This window comes from Petromyzon marinus, assembly GCF_048934315.1.
Source record: "Petromyzon marinus isolate PM22_M1 ecotype Great Lakes invasive population chromosome 67 unlocalized genomic scaffold, UKy_Petmar_22M1.pri1.0 chr67_unloc.1, whole genome shotgun sequence".
Lineage (NCBI taxonomy): Eukaryota > Metazoa > Chordata > Hyperoartia > Petromyzontiformes > Petromyzontidae > Petromyzon > Petromyzon marinus.
The window spans coordinates 320474-336984 of NW_027422591.1; the positions used below are offsets into that span (position 1 = coordinate 320474).

General features: G+C 58.1%; 1 protein-coding gene across 8 annotated transcripts in view; it reads left to right on the forward strand.

The window, feature by feature from the left end:
• LOC142905290 (elongation factor G, mitochondrial-like) overlaps nucleotides 1–12503 on the forward strand; it is a 34310-nt gene extending 21807 nt beyond the window's left edge. For 5 of the 8 annotated variants that reach the window (XM_076057962.1, XM_076057964.1, XM_076057965.1 and 2 more), the window contains 6 exons: nucleotides 2294–2376; nucleotides 4228–4390; nucleotides 4927–5071; nucleotides 7924–8084; nucleotides 8906–8959; nucleotides 10764–12503. In XM_076057962.1, coding sequence (XP_075914077.1) covers nucleotides 2294–2376; nucleotides 4228–4390; nucleotides 4927–5071; nucleotides 7924–8084; nucleotides 8906–8959; nucleotides 10764–10883 — 726 coding nt within the window. In that variant the 3' untranslated portion in view covers nucleotides 10884–12503. Of the gene's footprint in view, nucleotides 1–2293; nucleotides 2377–4227; nucleotides 4391–4926; nucleotides 5072–6008; nucleotides 6101–6383; nucleotides 6634–6691; nucleotides 6923–7923; nucleotides 8085–8905; nucleotides 8960–10763 lie in introns of those variants that run through there. The other 3 variants (XM_076057966.1, XM_076057967.1, XM_076057968.1) reach the window with 3 other exon arrangements.
• The last annotated feature ends 4008 nt before the right edge of the window (nucleotides 12504–16511 follow it).

The following is a 16511-nucleotide window of genomic DNA, read 5'->3' on the forward strand; positions in this document are numbered from 1 at the left end:
TTGACACCGCTGGTACCAGTCATCGGCAAGTCCACTCAGCTCCACGTCCTCCTGTACCACGTCACTCCATCTCTTCTCTAGCCCGTGCCGCGCCCGTTTAGCCCCCTCGATCCGGCCGAACAAAAGCTGTTTGGGCATGCGGTGGCTGGGCACGCGGGCTACATGACCCAGCCATCGCAGCCTTGCCTGCCGGAGACGTTGTGGGGGGCTTAGCGCCGATTTTGGAATTGCTCAAATCCACCGCAGCGTTACCGTCTGGCACCACCTCGGAGGTGTAGGGGGTTCACCTCCACCGCCGTCACGTGCACACGAAGGCAAAGGTCCCCCGTGTAGCCTCTACAGACTGCTGGGGCAAGTGTTGTTGGTAGCGAGTAGCAGCAGCAGCTTGAAGGTAGACACAGACAAAGAAACTCCGTGTAGCCTCTACAGACTGTAGGGGCAAGTGCTGTTAGTAGCGAGTAGCAGCAGCACTTGTGAAGGTAGACACAGACAAAGGTCCCCCGTGTAGCCTCGACAGACTGCTGGGGCAAGTGCTGTTAGTAGCGAGTAGCAGCAGCTACCTATGAAGGTAGACACAGACAAAGGTCCCCCGTGTAGCCTCTACAGACTGCTGGGGCAAGTGCTGTTAGTAACGAGTAGCAGCACCTATGAAGGTAGACACAGACAAAGGTCCCCCGTGTAGCCTCAACAGACTGCTGGGGCAAGTGCTGTTAGTAGCGAGCAGCAGCAGCTATGAAGGTAGACACAGACAAAGGTCCCCCGTGTAGCCTCTACAGACTGTAGGGGCAAGTGCTGTTAGCGAGTAGCAGCAGCACCTGTGAAGGTAGACACAGACAAAGGTCCCCCGTGTAGCCTCTACAGACTGTAGGGGCAAGTGCTGTTAGTAGCGAGTAGCAGCACCTATGAAGGTAGACACAGACAAAGATCCCCCGTGTAGCCTCTACAGACTGTAGGGGCAAGTGCTGTTAGTAGCGAGTAGCAGCAGCACCTGTGAAGGCTACCAGCGCTGTGGCACACGCGTGGGGGGGCTACCAGCACCACGCCCGGCCGCCTTTGTCTCCCACACCACCGCTACAGCAGGTAACTCATTTGAGGCTGAGTCGACCCAGGGGAGGCCCAGGACCGGTTCAGATAATCGTCACCGGTGTTGGCCGTGAGCGGGAATCGAACCCGGGTCGCCGGGTTCGTAGCGCAGCAGCATGGCGCTAACCGCTGCACCACCGCTCCCCCCACACACGCACGTGTCTGTTAAGGCTACACGGGCGCCTATGTGTGTGTGTGCGTGTGTGTGTGTGCATATGTGTGCGGTGTGTGTGCGCGTAGAGGATGGCGAGTGAGTACGCGTGTGTGCGGTGTGTGTGTGTGCGGTGTGTGTGTGTGTGTGTGGAGGATGGCGAGTGAGTACGTGTGTGTGCGGTGTGTTTGTGTGTGCGGTGTGTGTGTGCGGTGTGTGTGTGTGTGTGTAGAGGATGGCGAGTGAGTACGTTTGTGTGCGGTGTGTGTGTGTGCGTAGAGGATGGCGAGTGAGTATGTGTGTGTGCGGTGTGTGTGTGTGTGTGTAGAGGATGGCGAGTGAGTACGCGTGTGTGCGGTGTGCGGTGTGTGTGTGTGTGTGTAGAGGATGGCGAGTGAGTACGTGTGTGTGGTGTGTGTGTAGAGGATGGCGAGTGAGTACGTGTGTGTGCGGTGTGCGTGTGTGTGTGTGTGTAGAGGATGGCGAGTGAGTACGTGTGTGTGCGGTGTGCGTGTGTGTGTGTGTGTAGAGGATGGCGAGTGAGTACGCGTGTGTGTGTGTGTGCGTAGAGGATGGCGAGTGAGTACGAGTGTGTGCGGTGTGTGTGTGTGTGTAGAGGATGGCGAGTGAGTACGAGTGAGTACGTGTGTGTGCGGTGTGTGTGTAGAGGATGGCGAGTGAGTACGTGTGTGTGCGGTGTGTGTGTATGTGTGCGTAGAGGATGGCGAGTGAGTACGTGTGTGTGCGGTGTGTGTGTAGAGGATGGCGAGTGAGTACGTGTGTGTGTGTGTGCGGTGTGTGTGTGTGTGTGCGTAGAGGATGGCGAGTGAGTACGTGTGTGTGTGTGTGCGGTGTGTGTGTGTGTGTGCGTAGAGGATGGCGAGTGAGTACGTGTGTGTGCGGTGTGTGTGTGTGTGTGCGTAGAGGATGGCGAGTGAGTACGTGTGTGTGCGGTGTGTGTGTGTGTAGAGGATGGCGAGTGAGTACGTGTGTGTGCGGTGTGTGTGTGTTTAGAGGATGGCGAGTGAGTACGTGTGTGTGCGGTGTGTGTGTGTGTAGAGGATGGCGAGTGAGTACGCGTGTCCGTGCGTACAAGGGAAGCCCAAGGTGGCGTTCAGAGAGTCCATCCTGGCGCCCGTCCAGTGAGTAGTGCACCACACCCTGCACCACACCCTGCACCACACCCTGCACCACACCCTGAACTACACCCTGAACCACACCCTACACCACACACTACACCACATTCTACACCACACCCTGCACCACACCCTGCACCACACCCTGCACCACACTCTACACCACACCCTGCACCACACCCTACACCACACCCTACACCACACTCTACACCACACCCTGCACCACACTCTACACCACACTCTGCACCACACCCTGCACCACACTCTGCACCACACCCTACACCACACTCTACACCACACCTGCACCACACTCTACACTACACCCTGCACCACACCCTGCACCACACCCTGCACCACACCCTGCACCACACCCTGCACCACACCCTGCACCACACCCTGAACCACACCCTGCACCACACTGCAGCACTGCACTGCGTACCACGTGATGCCCTGTACACCATGCCAAACGTGGTGGTTATGGTTGACTGGTTATGGTTGTGGTTGACTGGTTATGGTTGATTGTGGTTATTATTGTGGTTATGATTGTGGTTATGGTTAATTGTGGCTATGATTGTGGTTATGGTTGATTGTGGCTGATTGTTGTTATGGTTGATTGTGGCTATGATTGTGGCTATGATTGTGGCTATGATTGTGGTTATGGTTGACTGGTCATGATTGTGGATATGGTCGATTGTGGTTATGATTGTGGCTATGATTGTAGATATGATTGTGGTTATGGTTGACTGTGGTTATGATTGTGGCTATGATTGTGGCTATGATTGTGGATATGGTTGATTGTGGCTATGATTGTGGATATGGTTGACTGTGGTTATGATTGTGGATATGGTTGATTGTGGCTATGATTGTGGTTATGGGTGATTGTGGCTATGATTGTGGTTATGGCTGACTGTGGCTATGATTGTGGATATAGTTGTGGTTATGATTGTGGCTATGATTGTGGATATGGTTGTGGCTATGATTGTGGATATGGTTGACTGTGGCTATGATTGTGGATATGGTTGATTGTGGCTATGATTGTGGCTATGGATGATTGTGGATATGGTTGTGGATATGATTGTGGATATGGTTGATTGTGGTTATGATTGTGGCTATGATTGTGGCTATGATTGATTGTGGATATGATTGTAGATATGGTTGATTGTGGTTATGATTGTAGATATGGTTGATTGTTGTGGTTGTAGCGAGTACATCCACAAGAAGCAGTCTGGCAGGTCAGTGTGATGATTGTGGTTGTGATTGTGGTTGTGATTGTGGCTGTGTTTGTGATTGTGGTTGATTGTGGGTGATTGTGGCTGTGATTGTGGGTGGTTGTGGCTGTGGTTGTGGCTGTGATTGTGGTTGTGATTGTGGTTGTGATTGTGGTTGTTGTGATTGTGGTTGCGATCGCAATAGCGGCGAGCTTCGAGGTTCATTGCGATGTTTGTGGGTGATTGTGGCTGTGATTGTGGTTGTGATTGTGGTTGATTGTGGTTGTGATTGTGGTTGTGATTGTTTGTGATTGTGGTTGCGATTGATTGTGGTTGTGGTTGATTGTGGTTGTGATTGTGGTTGTGATTGATTGTGGTTGTGATCGCGGTTGATTGTGATTGATGATTGTGGTTGCGATTGTGGTTGATTGTGATTGATTATGATTTGGCTGCGATTATGGTTGATGATTGCAGTTGATGATTGCGGTTGACGATTGCGGTTGATGATTGCGGTTGACGATTGCGGTTGACGATTGCGGTTGACGATTGCGGTTGACGATTGCGATTGTTGACGATTGTGGTTGATGATCGCGGTTGAAGATTGCGATTGTTGACGATTGTGATTGTTGATGATTGCGACCGCGGCCAGCTTCGAGTACACCCACAAGAAACAGTCTGGGGGTGCGGGGCAGTACGGCAAGGTGGTGGGCGAGGTGCAGCCGCTGCCGGCGGAGGACAACACTCGGCTCGAGTTCGCCGAGCGGCTCGTGGGCACCAACATCCCACGGCAGTTCGTGCCCGCGGTGGAGAAGGTGGGCACACGGGGGGGGGGGGAGGTGGGCACACGAGGGGGGGGGGGGAAGGTGGGCACACGAGGGGGGGGGGGAGGGGGGACACGGGGTGTGGGGGGAGACACGCGGGGAGACAGAGACACACGCAGGGGGACACGCGGGGGGAGACGCGGGGAGACAGAGACACAGGGACACACGTGGCATCGACGCCGTGCGTGCGTGTGCACGTGTGCGTGTGCGTGTGTGTGCGTGCGTGTGTGTGCACGTGTGTGTGTGCGTGTGTGTGTGCGTGCGGGTGGCTAAAGCACAGCAGGTTTGGCACAGTAAGGGGCACAGGTGGTGCATCAGCCAGTAGTCATCTCAGTCAGTCGACCCGTGGCACCTGCTGGGTCTGCCCCCGTGACCTCCTGCCAGCGGGCGTTCGACACTTTGCGTGGCGGCCTCAACGTGCACGTGGCCTGGCACAAGCGTCGTGGTGACGTCACCGCCGCTTAGTGGCAAATGGCGGTTGTTGTTGTTGTGACTAATGCGTCTGTCTCTCCCCTCCCCCGCTGCAGGGCTTCCGAGCGGCGTGTGAGAAGGGGCCTCTGTCTGGACACAAGATCTCCGGCCTGCGATTCGTCCTCACGGACGGCGCTCACCACGCCGTGGACTCGAGTGAATACGCCTTCATGCGTGCCGCTGAGGGTGCCGTCAAGCAGGGTCTGTCAACACCACCAACACAGAGTCCACCACCAACACCACCACCAACAACCCCAAAACACAGAGTCCACCACCAACACCACCACCAACACCACCAACACCACAGAGTCCAACATCAACACCACCACCAACACCACAGAGTCCAACACCAACAACACAGAGTCCACCAACACAGAGTCCACGGCGCTCACCACGCCGTGGACTCGAGTGAATGCGCCTTCATGCGTCCCGCTGAGGGTGCCGTCAGGCAGGGTCTGTCAACACCACCAACACAGAGTCCACCACCAACACCACCACCAACACACCAACACCACCACCAACACCACCACCAACACCACCACCAACACCACCACCAACACCACCAACACAGAGTCCACCACCAACACCACCACCAACACCACCAACAAAGAGTCCACCACCAACACCACCACCAACACCACCACCAACACACCAACACCACCACCAACACCACCACCAACACCACCACCAACACCACCACCAACACCACCAACACAGAGTCCACCACCAACACCACCACCAACAAAGAGTCCACCACCAACACCACCACCAACACCACCAACACAGAGTCCAACATCAACACCACCAACAGCACCACCGCAGAGTCCAACAACAACACCACCAACACACCAACACCACAGAGTCCACCACCAACACCACCACCAACACCACCACCAACACCACCAACACCGCAGAGAACAACAACAGCACCACCGCAGAGTCCAACAACAACAACAACAACACACCAACACCACAGAGTCCACCACCAACACCACCACCACCGCAGAGTCCACCAACACCAACAGCACCAACACCAACACAGAGTCCACCACCAACACCACAGAGTCCACCACCAACACCACCACCACAGAGTTGACCACCCCCCACATCACCCCGTGTCTCTCTCTCCCCCTGGTAGTGATGAGCGAGGCCAGCGTGGTGCTGCCCGTGATGGCGGTGGAGGTGAACGTGTCTCTCTCTCTCTCTCCCTGGTAGTGATGAACAAGGCCAGCGTGGTGCTGCCCGTGATGGAGGTGAACGTGTCTCTCTCTCTCCCTGGTAGTGATGAGCAAGGCCAGCGTGGTGCTGCTACAGCCCGTAATGGCGGTGGAGGTGAACGTGTCTCTCTCTCCCTGGTAGTGATGAACAAGGCCAGCGTGGTGCTGCTACAGCCCGTGATGGAGGTGAACGTGTCTCTCTCTCTCCCTGGTAGTGATGAACAAGGCCAGCGTGGTGCTGCTACAGCCCGTGATGGCGGTGGAGGTGAACGTGTCTCTCTCTCTCTCCCTGGTAGTGATGAGCGAGGCCAGCGTGGTGCTGCTACAGCCCGTGATGGCGGTGGAGGTGAACGTGTCTCTCTCTCTCTCCCCCTGGTAGTGATGAACAAGGCCAGCGTGGTGCTGCTACAGCCCGTGATGGCGGTGGAGGTGAACGTGTCTCTCTCTCTCCCCCTGGTAGTGATGAACAAGGCCAGCGTGGTGCTGCCCGTGATGGAGGTGGAGGTGAACGTGTCTCTCTCTCTCTCCCCCTGGTAGTGATGAACAAGGCCAGCGTGGTGCTGCCCGTGATGGAGGTGAACGTGTCTCTCTCTCCCCCTGGTAGTGATGAGTGAGGCCAGCGTGGTGCTGCTACAGCCCGTGATGGCGGTGGAGGTGAACGTGTCTCTCTCTCCCCCTGGTAGTGATGAGTGAGGCCAGCGTGGTGCTGCTACAGCCCGTGATGGCGGTGGAGGTGAACGTGTCTCTCTCTCTCCCCCTGGTAGTGATGAACAAGGCCAGCGTGGTGCTGCTACAGCCCGTGATGGAGGTGAACGTGTCTCTCTCTCTCCCTGGTAGTGATGAACAAGGCCAGCGTGGTGCTGCCCGTGATGGCGGTGGAGGTGAACGTGTCTCTCTCTCTCCCCCTGGTAGTGATGAACAAGGCCAGCGTGGTGCTGCTACAGCCCGTGATGGAGGTGAACGTGTCTCTCTCTCCCCCTGGTAGTGATGAGTGAGGCCAGCGTGGTGCTGCTACAGCCCGTGATGGCGGTGGAGGTGAACGTGTCTCTCTCTCTCCCCCTGGTAGTGATGAACAAGGCCAGCGTGGTGCTGCTACAGCCCGTGATGGAGGTGAACGTGTCTCTCTCTCTCTCTCCCTGGTAGTGATGAACAAGGCCAGCGTGGTGCTGCTACAGCCCGTGATGGCGGTGGAGGTGAACGTGTCTCTCTCTCTCCCCCTGGTAGTGATGAACAAGGCCAGCGTGGTGCTGCTACAGCCCGTGATGGAGGTGAACGTGTCTCTCTCTCTCCCTGGTAGTGATGAACAAGGCCAGCGTGGTGCTGCTACAGCCCGTGATGGCGGTGGAGGTGAACGTGTCTCTCTCTCTCCCTGGTAGTGATGAACAAGGCCAGCGTGGTGCTGCTACAGCCCGTGATGGAGGTGAACGTGTCTCTCTCTCTCCCCCTGGTAGTGATGAACAAGGCCAGCGTGGTGCTGCCCGTGATGGAGGTGAACGTGTCTCTCTCTCTCTCCCCCTGGTAGTGATGAGCGAGGCCAGCGTGGTGCTGCTACAGCCCGTGATGGCGGTGGAGGTAAACGTGTCTCTCTCGCTCTCCCCCTGGTAGTGATGAGCGAGGCCAGCGTGGTGCTGCTACAGCCCGTGATGGCGGTGGAGGTGAACGTGTCTCTCTCTCCCCCTGGTAGTGATGAACAAGGCCAGCGTGGTGCTGCTACAGCCCGTGATGGCGGTGGAGGTGAACGTGTCTCTCTCTCTCTCTCCCTGGTAGTGATGAACAAGGCCAGCGTGGTGCTGCCCGTGATGGAGGTGAACGTGTCTCTCTCTCTCCCCCTGGTAGTGATGAGTGAGGCCAGCGTGGTGCTGCTACAGCCCGTGATGGCGGTGGAGGTGAACGCGCCGCTCGAGTTTCAGGGCGTCGTCATCGCCGCCGTCAACCGCCGACGCGGAGTCGTCACGGGGCAGGACGGCACCGAGGGATACTTCACCCTCTATGCAGACGTGCGTGGGGGGGGGGGGGGTCACGTGGGGGGTCACGTGGGGGGTCACGTGGGGGGTCACGTGGGGGACACGTGGGAGAACACGTGGTGGGGACACGTGGGGGGACACGTGGGGGGGACACGTGGGAAGACACGTGGGGGAAGACACGTGGGGGACACGTGGGGGGTCACGTGGGGGGTCACGTGGGGGGTCACGTGGGGAGACACGTGGGGGGTCACGTGGGGGGACACGTGGTGGGGACACGTGGGGGGACACGTGGGGGTCACGTGGGGGGTCACGTGGGGGGTCACGTGGGAAGACACGTGGGGGGTCACGTGGGGGGACACGTGGGGGGGGTCACGTGGGGGTCACGTGGGGGGTCACGTGGGGGGACACGTGGGGGTGGTGACACGTGGGGGTGGTGACACGTGGGGGTGGTGACACGTGGGGGTGGTGACACGTGGGGGTGGTGACACGTGGGGGTGGTGACACGTGGGGGTGGTGACACGTGGGGGTGGTGACACGTGGGGGTGGTGACACGTGGGGGTGGTGACACGTGGGGGTGGTGACACGTGGGGGTGGTGACACGTGGGGGTGGTGACACGTGGGGGTGGTGACACGTGGGGGTGGTGACACGTGGGGGTGGTGACACGTGGGGGTGGTGACACGTGGGGGTGGTGACACGTGGGGGTGGTGACACGTGGGGGTGGTGACACGTGGGGGTGGTGACACGTGGGGGTGGTGACACGTGGGGGTGGTGACACGTGGGGGTGGTGACACGTGGGGGTGGTGACACGTGGGGGTGGTGACGAGCTAGTGCCCTGTGTTTCACCGTGTCCCAGGTTCCGCTCAACGACATGTTCGGATTCTCCATGGAGCTGAGGTCGTGCACGGAGGTGAAATTCACCACTCACCTGCTCACCCACCCGCCCGCTCACCCACCCGCCCGCTCACCCACCCACTCGCTCACCACTCGCTCACCCACTCGCTCACCCACCCACTCACTCACCCACCCGCTCGCTCGCCCACCCGCTCGCCCGCCCGCCCGCTCGCCCACCCGCCCGCTCGCCCACCCACCCGCTCGCCCACCCACCCGCTCACCCACCCACCCGCTCACCCACCCACCCGCTCACCCACCCAGCCGCTCACCCACCCAGCCGCTCACCCACCCAGCCGCTCACCACTCGCTCACCCACTCACTCGCCCAATCACCACTCGCTCACCCACTCAATCACCCATTCACCACTCACTCACCCATCAACCATTCACCACTCACCCATCAACCATTCACCACTCACCCATCAACCGCTCGCTCGCCCACTCACCCGTTCACCCACTCGCTCAACCGCTCACCAATTTACCCACCCACCCATCCCACCCACCCACCTATCCACCCACCCATCCACCCACCCATCCACCCACCCATCCACCCACCCATCCACCCACCCATCCACCCACCCATCCACCCACCCATCCACCCATCCACCCACCCACCCATCCACCCACCCACCCATCCACCCACCCATCCACCCATCCACCCACCCATCCACCCATCCACCCACCCACCCACCCATCCACCCACCCACCCACCCATCGACCCATCCACCCACCCATCGACCCATCCACCCACCCATCGACCCATCCACCCACCCATCGACCCATCCACCCACCCATCGACCCATCCACCCACCCATCGACCCATCCACCCACCCATCGACCCATCCACCCACCCATCGACCCATCCACCCACCCATCGACCCATCCACCCACCCATCGACCCATCCACCCACCCATCGACCCATCCACCCACCCATCGACCCATCCACCCACCCATCGACCCATCCACCCACCCATCGACCCATCCACCCACCCATCGACCCATCCACCCACCCATCGACCCATCCACCCACCCATCGACCCATCCACCCACCCATCGACCCATCCACCCACCCATCGACCCATCCACCCACCCACCCACCCACTCACCCACTCATTCACCACTCACTCACCCATCCACCCCACCCACTCATCAACCGCTCACCCATTTACCACTCACCCGCTCGCTCACCCACTCACTCGCCCATTCACCACTCACTCACCCATCAACCGCTCGCTCGCCCACCCACTCATCCATTCACCCACTCGCTCACCCATCCACCCCCTCGCTCACCCATCCACCCCACTCATCCACCCACTCACTCACCCATCCACCCCACCCACTCACCACTCGCTCACTCACCCATCCACCCCACCCATCCACCCCACCCACTCACCACTCGCTCACCCATCCACCCCACCCACTCACCACTCGCTCACCCATCCACCCCACCCACTCACCACTCGCTCACCCATCCACCCCACCCACTCACCACTCGCTCACCCATCCACCCCACCCACTCACCACTCGCTCACCCATCCACCCCACTCGCCACTCACTCACCCATCCACCCCACCCACCCCACCCACTCACCCACCCCACCCACTCACTCACCCATCCACCCCACCCACTCACCACTCGCTCACCCATCCACCCCACCCACTCGCCACTCGCTCACCCATCCACTCACCACTCTGTCACCCATCCACCCCACCCACTCACCACTCGCCACCCGCTCACCCATCCACCCCACCCACCCACCCCACTCGCTCACTGCTCCACCAACTCACCACCCCCCCCCCATCCTCCGTGTGGGCGAGCAGGGCAAAGGAGAGTTCACGATGGAGTACAGAAAGTATGAGCCGTGTGCACCCTCCGTGCAGGAGGAGATTGTCACAAGGCACCTGGAGGCCACGGGCCAGCTCAAGAAAGCCAAGAACTGAGGACTCGCTCACAACCTCGCTCACCCCCCGCATTGTCCACCCCCCGCATTGTCCACCACCTCAACCGCATCGGTAGCAACAACGCCGCAAACGCCCGCCATAGAGCGTGCACCTCCACCATCACCACCACCACCAACCATCACTATTACCACCTCCACCATCACCTCCACCACCACTATTACCACCACCATGGCCATCGCCACCAACCAACCACCTCCACCATCATAACCTACACCATCACCACTATTACCACCTCCACCACCACCACCAACCATCACTATTACCACCACCATCGCCACCTCCCACCAACCAACCACCTCCACCATCATAACCTACACCACCATCACCACTATTACCACCATCACCACCATCACTATTACCACCACCATGGTCATCGCCACCACCACCAACCAACCACCTCCACCATCAACCAACCACCTCCACCATCAACCAACCACCTCCACCATCATAACCTACACCACCATCACCACTATTACCACCTCCACCACCACCAACCATCACTATTACCACCACCATCGCCACCTCCACCAACCAACCACCTCCACCATCATAACCTACACCACCATCACCACTATTACTACCTCCACCACCACTATTACCACCACCATGGCCATCGCCACCAACCAACCACCTCCACCATCATAACCTACACCACCATCACCACTATTACTACCTCCACCACCAACCATCACTATTACCACCACCATCGCCACCACCACCAACCAACCACCTCCACCATCATAACCTACACCACCATCACCACTATTACCACCTCCACCACCACCAACCATCACTATTACCACCACCATCGCCACCACCACCAACCAACCACCTCCACCATCATAACCTACACCACCATCACCACTATTACCACCTCCACCATCACCACTATCACTATTACCATCGCCACCTCCACCAACCAACCACCTCCACCATCATAACCTACACCACCATCACCACTATTACCACCTCCACCACCACCAACCATCACTATTACCACCACCATCGCCACCTCCACCAACCAACCACCTCCACCATCATAACCTACACCACCATCACCACTATTACCACCTCCACAACCACCATCACCACCACCATCAGTATTACCACCACCATCACTATTACCACCACCATCGCCATCACCACCACCACCACCTCCACCACCACCTCCCTCCTCTCCCCCATTTCACGCGTAGCTCCGCAACGCGGGGAAACTCCGCAACGCGGGGAAACTCCGCGCGGTTAACAACCCTAGAGGACGCCAGAGCTCGGGAAATCGTTGGGGTGGTCCTGAAGCAGTTCGACAGCAGCTGCCGCTGGGTTGTTTTTGTTGCACAGCGAGCACACACACAGCGCACACACATACACGCACACACACAGCGCACACACGCACACACAGCGCACGCACACACACACACAGCGCACACAGCACGCGCATACACGCACACACGCGCATACACAAGCATGCGCAGCACACACGCAAGCACACATGCACGCATACACGCGTGCACACAGCGCACCCACGCACAGCGCACACGCAGAGACGGCTGTGCGTGTTGTTTCAAGATCCTAACTTAATAAAACACGGTTTGTACATGCGGTTTGCACTGCGCGTGGAATTTTTTTTGTCCTGGCTGGACCGCACATCCTCAATGTCTACGGACATCCTCAATGTCTACGGACATCCTCAATGTCCACGGACATCCTCAATGTCCACGGACATCCTCAAAGTCCACGGACATCCTCAATGTCCACGGACATCCTCAATGTCCACGGACATCCTCAATGTCTAGGGACATCCTCAATGTCTAGGGACATCCTCAATGTCTAGGGACATCCTCAATGTCTAGGGACATCCTCAATAGCTAGGGACATCCTCAATGTCTACGGACATCCTCAATGTCTAGGGACATCCTCAATGTCTACGGACATCCTCAATGTCTACGGACATCCTCAATGTCTACGGACATCCTCAATGTCTAAGGACATCCTCAATGTCTACGGACATCCTCAATGTCCACGGACATCCTCAATGTCTAGGGACATCCTCAATGTCTAGGGACATCCTCAATGTCTAGGGACATCCTCAATGTCTACGGACATCCTCAATGTCTAGGGACATCCTCAATGTCTACGGACATCCTCAATGTCTAGGGACATCCTCAATGTCTACGGACATCCTCAATGTCTACGGACGTCCTCAATGTCTACGGACGTCCTCAATGTCTACGGACGTCGTCAATGTCTAGGGACGTCCTCAATGTCTAGGGACGTCCTCAATGTCTAGGGACGTCCTCAATGTCTAGGGACGTCCTCAATGTCTAGGGACGTCCTCAATGTCTAGTGACGTCCTCAATGTCTAGGGACGTCCTCAATGTCTAGGGACATCCTCAATGTCTACGGACATCCTCAATGTCTACGGACATCCTCAATGTCTACGGACATCCTCAATGGCTAGGGACATCCTCAATGTCTACGGACATCCTCAATGTCTACGGACGTCCTCAATGTCTACGGACATCCTCAATGTCTACGGACATCCTCAATGTCTAGGAACATCCTCAATGTCTACGGACGTCAGCGTCGTCAGCGTTCGTGTAAACCCAGAGAGACCCATGGGGATTCATGGAGACCCACAGAGACCCACAGAGATTCATGGAGACCCACAGAGAGACACAGAGACTCATGGAGACCCACAGAGATACACAGAGATTCATGGAGACCCACAGAGATACAGAGACTCAGAAGCCCATAGAGCTTTATAAGAGACCCAAAGAGACTCAGATTCATAGAGACCTATCTAGACACATACACGAGGAAGCCAGCGTCCTCGCGGAGGCAGAACCCGTGTCCCCCTGGCGGAGGGAGCCAGCGTCCGTGTCCCAGTAGCGGAGGAAGCCAGCGTCCTCCTCGCGGAGGCGAAACCCGTGTCCCCCTGGCGGAGGAAGCCAGCGTCCTCCTCGCGGAGGTGTTAACCCGCGTGCCCCCGGCGGAGGAAGCCAGCGTCCTCCTCGGGGAGGTGTTAACCCGCGTGCCCCTGGCGGAGGAAGCCAGCGTCCTCCTCGCGGAGGTGTTAACCCGCGTGCCCCCGGCGGAGGAAGCCAGCGTCCTCCTCGCGGAGGTGTTAACCCGCGTGCCCCTGGCGGAGGAAGCCAGCGTCCTCCTCGCGGAGGCGTTAACCCGCGTGCCCCTGGCGGAGGAAGCCAGCGTCCTCCTCGCGGAGGCGTTAACCCGCGTGCCCCTGGCGGAGGAAGCCAGCGTCCTCCTCGCGGAGGTGTTAACCCGCGTGCCCCTGGCGGAGGAAGGCCTGCGCCGCCACTCCGACCTCCACGAACGTCGCGTCCCCATTGGTTCCTTGGGCCCCAGTGACGGTTTGGTTGTGGCTGAGTGTGTGGTTGTGGCTGACTGTGTGGTTGAGGCTGACTGTGTGGTTGTGGCTGACTGTGTGGTTGTGGCTGGCTGTGTGGTTGTGGCTGACTGTGTGGTTGAGGCTGACTGTGTGGTTGTGGCTGACTGTGTGGTTGTGGCTGGCTGTGTGGTTGTGGCTGGCTGTGTGGTTGTGGCTGACTGTGGTTGTGGCTGACTGTGTGGTTGAGGCTGACTGTGTGGTTCAGGCTGACTGTGTGGTTGTGGCTGACTGTGTGGTTGTGGCTGGCTGTGTGGTTGTGGCTGCCTGTGTGGTTGTGGCTGCCTATGTGGTTGTGGCTGACTGTGGTTGTGGCTGACTGTGGTTGTGGCTGACTGTGTGGTTGAGGCTGACTGTGTGGTTGTGGCTGACTGTGTGGTTGTCGCTGGCTGTGTGGTTGTGGCTGGCTGTGTGCTTCAGGCTGACTGTGTGGTTGTGGCTGACTGTGTGGTTGAGGCTGACTGTGTGGTTGTGGCTGACTGTGTGGTTGTGGCTGACTGTGTGGTTGTGGCTGACTGTGTGGTTGTCGCTGGCTGTGTGGTTGTGGCTGGCTGTGTGGTTCAGGCTGACTGTGTGGTTGTGGCTGACTGTGTGGTTGTGGCTGACTGTGTGGTTGTGGCTGACTGTGTGGTTGTGGCTGACTGTGTGGTTGTCGCTGGCTGTGTGGTTGTCGCTGGCTGTGTGGTTGTGGCTGACTGTGTGGTTGTGACTGTGTGGTTGTGGCTGACTGTGTGGTTGTGGCTGTCTGGTTGTGGCTGACTGTGTGGTTGTGGCCGACTGTGTGGTTGTGGCTGAGTGTGGTTCAGGCTGACTGTGTGGTTGTGGCTGACTGTGGTTGAGGCTGACTGTGTGGTTGTGGCTGACTGTGTGGTTGTGGCTGACTGTGTGGTTGAGGCTGACTGTGTGGTTGTGGCTGGCTGTGTGGTTGTGGCTGCCTGTGTGGTTGTGGCTGACTGTGTGGTTGTGTCTGACTGTGTGGTTGTGGCTGCCTGTGTGGTTCAGGCTGACTGTGTGGTTGTGGCTGCCTGTGTGGTTGTGGCTGACTGTGTGGTTCAGGCTGACTGTGTGGTTGTGGCTGCCTGTGTGGTTGTGGCTGACTGTGTGGTTCAGGCTGACTGTGTGGTTCAGGCTGACTGTGTGGTTGTGGCTGACTGTGTGGTTGAGGCTGACTGTGTGGTTGTGGCTGACTGTGTGGTTGTGGCTGACTGTGTGGTTGTGGCTGACTGTGTGGTTGTCGCTGGCTGTGTGGTTGTGGCTGGCTGTGTGGTTCAGGCTGACTGTGTGGTTGTGGCTGACTGTGTGGTTGTGGCTGACTGTGTGGTTGTGGCTGACTGTGTGGTTGTGGCTGACTGTGTGATTGTCGCTGGCTGTGTGGTTGTCGCTGGCTGTGTGGTTGTGGCTGACTGTGTGGTTGTGACTGTGTGGTTGTGGCTGACTGTGTGGTTGTGGCTGTCTGGTTGTGGCTGACTGTGTGGTTGTGGCCGGCTGTGTGGTTGTGGCTGAGTGTGGTTCAGGCTGACTGTGTGGTTGTGGCTGACTGTGGTTGAGGCTGACTGTGTGGTTGTGGCTGACTGTGTGGTTGTGGCTGACTGTGTGGTTGAGGCTGACTGTGTGGTTGTGGCTGGCTGTGTGGTTGTGGCTGCCTGTGTGGTTGTGGCTGACTGTGTGGTTGTGTCTGACTGTGTGGTTGTGGCTGCCTGTGTGGTTCAGGCTGACTGTGTGGTTGTGGCTGCCTGTGTGGTTGTGGCTGACTGTGTGGTTCAGGCTGACTGTGTGGTTCAGGCTGACTGTGTGGTTGTGGCTGACTGTGTGGTTGAGGCTGACTGTGTGGTTGTGGCTGACTGTGTGGTTGAGGCTGACTGTGTGGTTGAGGCTGACTGGGTGGTTGTGTCTGACTGTGTGGTTGTGGCTGACTGTGTGGTTGAGGCTGACTGTGTGGTTGTGGCTGACTGTGTGGTTGTGGCTAACTGTGTGGTTGCCTGACTGTGTGGTTGTGACTGACTGTGTGGTTGTGGCTGGCTGTGTGGTTCAGGCTGACTGTGTGGTTGTGGCTGACTGTGTGGTTGAGGCTGACTGTGTGGTTGTGGCTGACTGTGTGGTTGTGGCTGCCTGTGTGGTTGAGGCTGACTGTGTGGTTGTGGCTGACTGTGTGGTTGTCTGACTGTGTGGTTGTGGCTGGCTGTGTGGTTGTGGCTGGCTGT